This window comes from Triticum dicoccoides, chromosome 6A (genome assembly GCF_002162155.2).
Source record: "Triticum dicoccoides isolate Atlit2015 ecotype Zavitan chromosome 6A, WEW_v2.0, whole genome shotgun sequence".
NCBI lineage: Eukaryota > Viridiplantae > Streptophyta > Magnoliopsida > Poales > Poaceae > Triticum > Triticum dicoccoides.
This window is the reverse complement of record NC_041390.1, coordinates 72,483,968-72,492,409: the sequence shown is the minus strand read 5'-3', so window position 1 is coordinate 72,492,409 and position 8,442 is coordinate 72,483,968. Positions and strand designations below refer to the sequence as shown.

The 8,442-nt window shown below is 45.1% G+C and overlaps 2 protein-coding genes across 2 annotated transcripts in view; both read left to right on the top strand.

The window, feature by feature from the left end:
• Positions 1-100: 100 nt before the first annotated feature.
• Positions 101-2,584, top strand: LOC119315661. The gene is made up of 3 exons (XM_037590197.1): positions 101-128; positions 173-517; positions 2,125-2,584. Exons 1-3 carry the CDS (start codon positions 101-103, stop codon positions 2,280-2,282), a joined length of 531 nt encoding a protein of 176 aa, XP_037446094.1. The 3' UTR covers positions 2,283-2,584.
• A 1,828-nt stretch (positions 2,585-4,412) lies between these two features.
• Positions 4,413-8,442, top strand: part of LOC119315049 (mitogen-activated protein kinase 13-like) — a 6,758-nt gene continuing 2,728 nt past the window's right edge. The window contains exons 1-4 of the mRNA XM_037589712.1: positions 4,413-4,605; positions 5,502-5,910; positions 6,053-6,180; positions 6,264-6,323. Of these exons, the coding sequence (XP_037445609.1) occupies positions 5,514-5,910; positions 6,053-6,180; positions 6,264-6,323 (585 nt within the window). The 5' untranslated portion in view covers positions 4,413-4,605; positions 5,502-5,513. The remainder of the gene's footprint in view (positions 4,606-5,501; positions 5,911-6,052; positions 6,181-6,263; positions 6,324-8,442) is intronic.

Genomic DNA, 8,442 nt, shown 5'->3' with positions numbered 1-8,442 from the left:
AACAAACTGACTTTAGGCCGAAAACAGCCGAATAGGCTGAATCCTACGCGGGCCAACAGGCTAAACGTGCCGCCAGACCGGCCCATTTACTAAGGGAGCCATGCCTGGGCTGGAGAGTGCAGTATGCGGTAACTGGCCCGTTTAGGCTAAACGGGCGTGCCGTGGCCCGTAGCTGCATTCCCCCGGTGCCCTTCCCCCCCTGCGGCAGTGACCGCAGCGACCTCCGGGCTCTGCTACTCGTCGGAGAGAAAGGCGAATCGGAATCCCCCGCAGAAGGGGAGCGCCGCCTCGGAGAGCACCCGCGGCAGCAGCGAGCAGCGTGCTGCCCAATGCCGCTCAGCGCCGCCGGAGGGGCACCACACATGGCAGGGGAAGGGGGAAGCACCCGCGGCGGCGGCTCCGCCCCGGCGACGACGCGCGCTCGTGGCCCTCCTCCTCACCGGCCTCGCCGCCTCCACCCGCGTCCCCAACGCCAGGCCGCCGCAGCCGCTCGACGCGGCCCACCCCATGAACGCTGGTGAGTCCCTCCGAACATCTGTCGGCGCCGTCGATCTCAGTAGAAACGGCTGGATTTGGCTTGTCTAGAAACGTCCCCGTCGTGCTCGTTGATTCTTCCGTGCGACAACCCCGATGCCTCCTACTGGTTGAACACAGTGTGTAAGCTCGCTCGCTCGATTTGACTTGTCCTGCGTGCTCGGGGTGTTCACCCGGTCCAAACCTCCCGCCGGCTTTTCACCGGAAACTTTGGTAGAAATTTTCCATACGAACTAAGGTGGAAATGACGGCTGAATCGCTTGATTTCCTCCTACCCATTTTGACTTGCATGAAGCAGTGGAATAAATAAAGCCTTTTCCTGTGCCGTCTTTCTTTGGTTTGTCTAGGAGGTCTCGCATCAACTAATTTATTCCGGGGTAAATCATTGCATCTTGATTGTATACTAGTTGGCATGTCCATGGCGTACCACTGAGACGAGCAACAGAGGCTTCTCCTTCTGCAAAGCTCGCCCAATTGATAGATGGATGCGGTAGTGGTGTTGTGTGATTCAAGGGGTTCAGATTCATGTTCCAAGAACCTGCAACCTGTGCGCTTCTAACCCAAACTCATCTTTTATTTCTCCAACCGGGATCATGCAGGTCTTCTCTTATCTACAGTTTCCTGTTCCCTTTTTCATATCTGGAGTAGTGGAGTACAAGTTGATTTGCTGACGCTTTATTCTAATCTGGCTACGTGGCGGTGCTATTCCTTAGGTGGCTTCTGGTGTTGGTAATGCGAATCATACGGCTTAGGTTCCTGCTCTGCCCATGTGCTGGAATCTATTTTCGCCGTAGTCATCTGTACCATCACGCTTATTCTATGGAAGCAACAATTGTTAGAGCTGTTCACATCTGACTATGCAACCCCAAACGAATTAGTCCTTTTGCAGTTGCTTGCTCCACCAAGGCGCATTTCTTTTCTCCATTTTTCGTCTATATTATACATCTCATGGGGTCAAACACTTATTTGGTGCCGGGTGATTCTCCTCCGCACTGTTGTGATTTAGATTAATTTCTTGGATAGTCTTGCGGAAGCTCCCGTGTCCTTGTCCTTTTCATGTTGTCGGCAAGGTCTAATTCTGCCGTCAACATGTCTTGGTTGCACCATGGAACCAGATTCTTTTCAAGTCTGACCTTCATAAGGAGATCACATTGTTATTAGTCTGGATAGAGATGCTAGTTCATTGGTCATGATATTTACAGGGAAATTACTTTAGCTGGCTGCTGGTGTTGGTATACCATAAGGCTTTATTTCCTGCTCTGCTCTCCTGGCCATGAGCATGAAACACTATTCCTGCTGTAGTCATGTGTCCCATGAGGATTATTCTGTAGAGTGACAATTATTATAGCTTTTCATATCTGACTATGCAAATTCAAGCGGATTAGTTCTTGGCAGCTGCTTGCTTCAGGAAGGTGCAGTTCTCCCATTTTTTTTTGTAGAGCTTGTGGTCTTGTTTTTCCCTGCACGAGGTCAAATTTGTTTGATAGTGCCTTAACTTCCCCCAGTAGTGCATACTAGTTAGATTTACCAGTTTTATTCGACATTCCCGCAAAAACTCTGGTGTCCTTATCACTTTGATGTTGTCTGCAGGGACTAGTTTCACCGATAAGAACTCGCAGTTCCACCATGTTCCGTGGAGCCAGATCCTTTTAAAATTGATTAAGTTTGACATTCAGAAAGGGACATCATTTTTGTCTGGAAGCGGGTGTTGGTTCCTGGCCACGATGGTTGCAGGGAAAAGAGCATAGGTGTGTAGCTATTATCTCTCTGTTAGTTTACTCGCTTCCTTGTTGATTTCTCTGGTGACTCCATGAGCGTTTAGTAGGCTCTCTGTTAAACAAGGTACTATGCTTGAGCATCTTTCTGCAAACTTTGTGTGGTTGTGTGGCTTTTCTGTTGCAACCTATCAAGTTCCCTTGTTTGATGGCAAGATTTTGCTATGTGTCAGTACCCGATTGATGCAGTTCGAAACTCTAAATACTTATTTTCTTTCTCTATTAGTCTTGTACATCGGACTCATTTGTTATTGAACAGGTTTTATGATGAGTCATTCTTGATTATTCTTGCATCCATTCTGTTTTGACAGGTTTCGACAATTGGGTTTCCATTCCTTTAAATTCTGTGTGTAACTTTAGTACCTCTGAACTATTTTTTCAAATGTCTTTAGATGCTCAAAATCTTTTCTTTTGAGCTGTGGACTCAAATCCTTTGCTTCCAGTGGAAGAGGAATGCTTCACCTTTCACTTCATCTTAGCTATCCATTTTAAACGAATGAGTGCAATCGAATCTTGATCCATTGCAGCTCAGGTGACAGTTTAGGGAGGACACTGAACCTCACGAGAAACAGTCTACGAATTTGGGCAGCTACTGTACTCTTACTACATGGAAGTGCAAACTACCATGACAAGAGCATCTTGGTGCGCAGGTGCTATTGCAGCAGATCACATGTTGCATGGCAGCAAAGACAAAGAGTTGGTAACTCTATGCTGTAACTTTAATGGGTGACTGTTGCTCTGTTAGTGCCAACGATGCCGTCATCTCTGGTCATCTGCATTTGCCGCGCTGTCGCCGCATAATGTGAAGGTGTTGGGATGATGAAAGGGAGGGTTGCTAAGGTAACTGACATATGTACAGATGATAATGGCATACATTCACAGAGTTGGATGTGAAAGAGGAAAAATGGGATCTTGAGCGAAACATCAGATTGTCTCTTGTTTGGTGAGACGGGAACACATTGCCTATATTGCTTTGGACCATTCTTACTTAAGTTGTGGCAAACTTTGGTATCCGACCAAACACCCCTCATATCTTGGCCCTTTGTTCGTTATGGATATCTTAGATAAATGGAAAGGCATAATATGCCTATTTTATCTAGAGACAGTTGCTAAGCTTACTAGATAATAAAATGCCGCACTTGCCTAAATGAACTATGTGGATTTTATTATGGATAAATTTATATCTATATCTACTAGTAAGTTGCACATGCTTTGCATGTGAGGAGAAATTTGTTGCATAGGAGTAATTTATATGGAACAAATACTTGCTTTTTTCTTCTCAATGCTTGGTTGGATTAAATCACAAGGTATGGATTGTGACACACAGATCATTAATCTAAGATTTTTTTTATATACGAACTTCAATTTCACCGTTCCTTTTTCTTTTTTTCTTTTTACCACTCCCACAGTTAACCCGTGGTCTTTCTAGACATTCCCACCATCTTCCTCTCTTGCTCTCTTCCAGCCATTTTTTTCTGCTCACTGCCACCTTGTTCCTCGATGCTGGGTGTTGTCACCTATTTTCCTTGTGCCACACACTCGTTTCCTGTCCAGCTCCGGCATGCAAGCCACCCCACCACAGCAGAGTGGAGGTGCACACAAGAAGGCACCGGAGTGCAGCTGGACGCCTGGTGTGAGATTTCACCAGGCAGCAAGGAATCGACTGAGCCATCAAGGAGCGAAGAGGCGCGAGCAGCTTTCCTATACTCTAATTTAGGACTCAGGAAATGACATATACTACCTCTGTACCAAAATATAAGACGTTTTTGTAAGCTATATTTTGATACAGAGTGAGTATCTTTTAGGACTTGAACCTCACCTGCAAGTAGATAACGTTCCTCTCCCCAATAAACGCCTGACAAATCTTGCTATTGAAATTCTAGCCACAAAAGATCTGTTTCCATCTGTGGTGTACTAATTGCGTTTTCCGGCAAAAAGGTTAAAAAGATCAGTTATTGGTGCTGCACCAGATGTAGCATCCGCGTGGAGAAGATGAACTCTCCACTAGAGCCAAACTTGGCGTTGCAAATGTGAGCCCATGAATTTGACTACTTTAGCCCTCCTTTCCCTTTCCCCTACCTCTATCCCACCCTCCACAGCACATCTTTGTTCTTCTTCACTCCTCCCGTCCTCCATTGCTCACCATCTTGCCTCCGCCTTGTACCGAATCAGCACAAATGCCCAATTGCTTCCAATCTGTTTAATTTGCTTCTTGTGGCTGCAGACACCACTTTTTGGCCTTGGCGTGCAGACTTTGGATCTAATCCCGATTAGCTTATCACATCCTCGCTAATTGGTAACTTGGTGTGAACTCATTAATTTCCAAGCAATCATGTGCTGTGGAGTATTTTTCTTATTCAGTTCAGCAGATATTTACTGAATAATTCTCCATTCTAGCACACCTCATACTTGTATGTCTAGCTTAAACTTAACAGTGCTTCATTCGGATCTAGTTATTTGGATTGATATTTTCTAGGTGCCTTTGAAAGTTGACACGGAGCTCATTTCCTCCCATTCTGAACATTGATTATGATGGCCATTTGCTTCAAATTATGTTGCCATATTATTGTGTGTGATGGTAGTAATACAAACTAAGCCATTCAATTATTCCATTTCTGTTACTTGAACTTTATTGGTTTCGCTGTGCTGCTTGCTCAAAGTTTGTTGGCCAATCTAATGCTTTTCTATCAATCTTCTGTTAGACTTGTCCATTATCATCAGAAGAGAATAACAATCTTCCGCTTTACTGTGGTTTAGCTCTTGGGAATTGCTTAAGTTCTTCTGTGACAATTCTTCTTGACCTTTTCTTCTCCAGTAGTTTGCGGAAGCTATTCTGTTGTAAATTTGCTTCTTCACAGTAACATATACTGGCTTAATTATTTCTGAACTTGCTTTCTGATTGATTTGTTTTTACTAGATTAATCATTTGGTAATCCCTCTTAGGTATATCTGCCCTCCAACTTTTGCATTGCTTTTATAATGCGCCTGGTTTTAACAAATTTGGCGATACATGAATTAGTGTTATTTCTCTTGGCTTATCCTTTTTTTTCTGTGTAATTGACTACCTAGAATTTTCCCTTACACATGCTCTATATATTGTTTTTGCTTCAGATGTTTATAGAATTCAAGATTCTACCAACATTGTCGTTCGTCATTCTTCTGTTCATGCATTCTGAAATTGTGATCTTTTAGGTAACATTGGGCATGGAGTTCTTCACAGAATATGGGGAGGCAAGCCAGTATCAGATCGAAGAGATCATTGGCAAGGGAAGCTTCGGAGTAGTTGCTGCTGCAGTAGATACCCAAACTGGGGAGCGGGTTGCGATCAAGAAGATACATGATATGTTTGAGCATGCCTCAAATGGCACCCGCATTCTTCGGGAAATCAAGCTTCTTCGGCTTCTCCGCCACCCAAACATAGTTGAGACCAAACACATCCTGCTTCCCCCTGCCCGAAGGGAGTTCAGAGATATTTATGTTGTTTTTGAGCTCATGGAGTCGGACCTACAGAAAGTGATCCAAGCAAATGAGAACCTCACTGCAGGGCATCACCGTTTTTTCTTGTATCAACTTCTTCATGCCCTCAAGTACATCCATGCAGGTTAGTTCAGAAACCGTTGGCATATCATTCACCTTATCATCAACAATCACGTCTTATCAAGTGTGAATCCTTTGTACAGTCTTATTTTGAACTCTCATGAAACCCTGTCTTACTTTTATGCATATGATTTATCTTGTCGCAGCTAATGTATTTCATCGTGACTTAAAACCGAGCAACATACTTGTCAATTCAAACTGCAAACTAAAGATCTGTGACTTTGGGCTTGCACGCGCATCGCGTGATGATCCTCCCTTGGCTATATTTTGGACTGTAAGGCGTTTGTCGCTGTATTAAATAATCATTTTCTATTTCTCTCCTCAAGTTACTTACCTAGTGCACTTTGCAATTTGAAGGACTATGTGGCTACAAGGTGGTACCGTGCTCCTGAATTATGTGGCTCATTTTTCTCCAAAGTAAGTTGGTGTCTGTTTGTTTGAGGCTAAGTTTGCCTATGGTTGACACACATCACACACCTAAGGTTGGGCAAGTTTGATTGACGTAGGTAGGTCTTTGGTTCAAGCCACACCTTCGGCAGGATTCTTTTTCCACCAATAAGGTCCCACATGCCATACACTTACAAAGTGTGGCAAGATTCCCTTAGGCTCCAATTTCGTTGAACTAACCTTAGGCAAGTTTGGCAAAAATAATTGTGCAAAGTGTGACATTGTTAGTCCTAAAACCAAACAGCCCCTTAGTCTTCAATTCTCAGCGCACTATAGTCAAATAGTACAGAAAGGAAGCCTCTTGCAGTACTAAATCTGTATGCCGGTGTTGCTTGTTATTGCAGACTTGTTTCCAATGCATGAATCATTCTAATGCTTTAAATGTGTATATGATGGTTTTTTTCTTTCCGAACGGGCACATAAGTGCTGGTCATTGTAGTAGAAGAAAAATGCCGAGAAGGCAGATGTCTCACACTGCCAAGAAACGCGAAAAAGAAAACAAAAGAACTGTAAATGTCCTAGACTATGGGCTATGGCTCAAGGCAAAGGATCAGGAGGGTGTCCTTGTTGTGGCAAGGCCCTCAGCACCTTGGCACCTTGGCACCAGCGTTGTGCAGCCTCCATAGCTGCCACATGGTGAGGATGATGATTGAGCGCGCTCCATTGGATCTCTGACCACCGGCCCTCTCCACAGCAACTTCAAACCAGGTGGGAAAATTATCACCGGGCTGTGGGCAGAGATGCTGGAGCGAGAAGTGGCTTAGGACCGAGTGCCAGACCTGATGCGCGAAGACACACCCTGTTAACAGATGCGAGTTTGTCCTGCCCTCCTGGTCCCACGATGGGCATTGATTGGGGTCGGGTAGGCCTCGCCTTTGGAGACGGTCAGCCGCCAACATCAGTTGGCCGCTGCTAGCCATGCAGAGACTTTGCATTTCAGAGGAGCCCAGCTACCCCAGATCGGTGCTGAGAGTGGTTTTTAGACACCGCCGGCGAAAAGAGCCATGTAAGCAGATCGAGGGTTGTATGGGCGGGAGGCGGAGATAGTCCAGACGTACTGGTCGTTGCGTGTCGGGGGAGGGTAGGGCTGTCGACGATCTCCACAAGGTGGAGTAACTCCATAATTCCCTGCACAATGAGGGTGCTTGAGATATCATGGATCTATTGGCCGTCAGTGCATGCTTCGCTCACCGTGCAGCAATTGATAACACACATGCTGACTGCAGCAGGTACCATAGGGGCCAGATTGGCCACTGACATCCTGTTATTCACCTGTCCAACCAAAATAGGGCACGGCGGCCGTCACTCAACATGACCTTGCTCGCTGCACGAAGGAAACTGTCGACGTGCCTTCTATCTTAATAGGGAGTGAGCCCATGGCTTGGATGGGTCAATGCTTGGAGCCAAGGCCACCTAGTCCTCAGAGCCCAGCCCATCTTCCTCGTATCTGCAGTGCCCAGACCGCCGAGCTTGACCAGGCGGCACACGTTTCGCCAAGCTACGGAGCAATTGCCACCTTTCGCCTCACGATGAACTCGCCAAAAGAAATTGCATGTTTTCTTGTCGAATCGCTCGCGCACCCACTTCTGCAATCCCCCAGCCGTCATAGTGTGTGTATGATGTTATCTTACCATATTATTAAAACAAGTTAACAGCCACCACATATCGCTCTTAAGGAGGTTAGAAATTCCCACATTAATCAGAGAGGAAAGCGACATTTCAACACCATTTATTTTGGTGGTCTCAAATTATAACGGTGCAGATTAATCTGGTAAATATTAAAGCTATTACAGTTGTATAAGGATTACAACTGCATTTGTACGTACTAACAAGTGTTAAGAGTTATGCAGCAAATACAGCTGTGTTTTCAAATGTGAACATGCGCTTTAGTATCTAACCACTCAGGAAATATCTTTGAAAAAACACCTTTAGAAAGTACCCAAATGCACCAGATTATGGCGAAAACTGAAGTAGTAAAGTTGTAAGCAGTACAGTTGGCACCAATTTTCCTTTCTAAACATGGAAATTTTGCTGAACTTCTCTTCTTGCAGTGGACACTTGTAGAATCATTATTTGCAAAGCTCTTGAG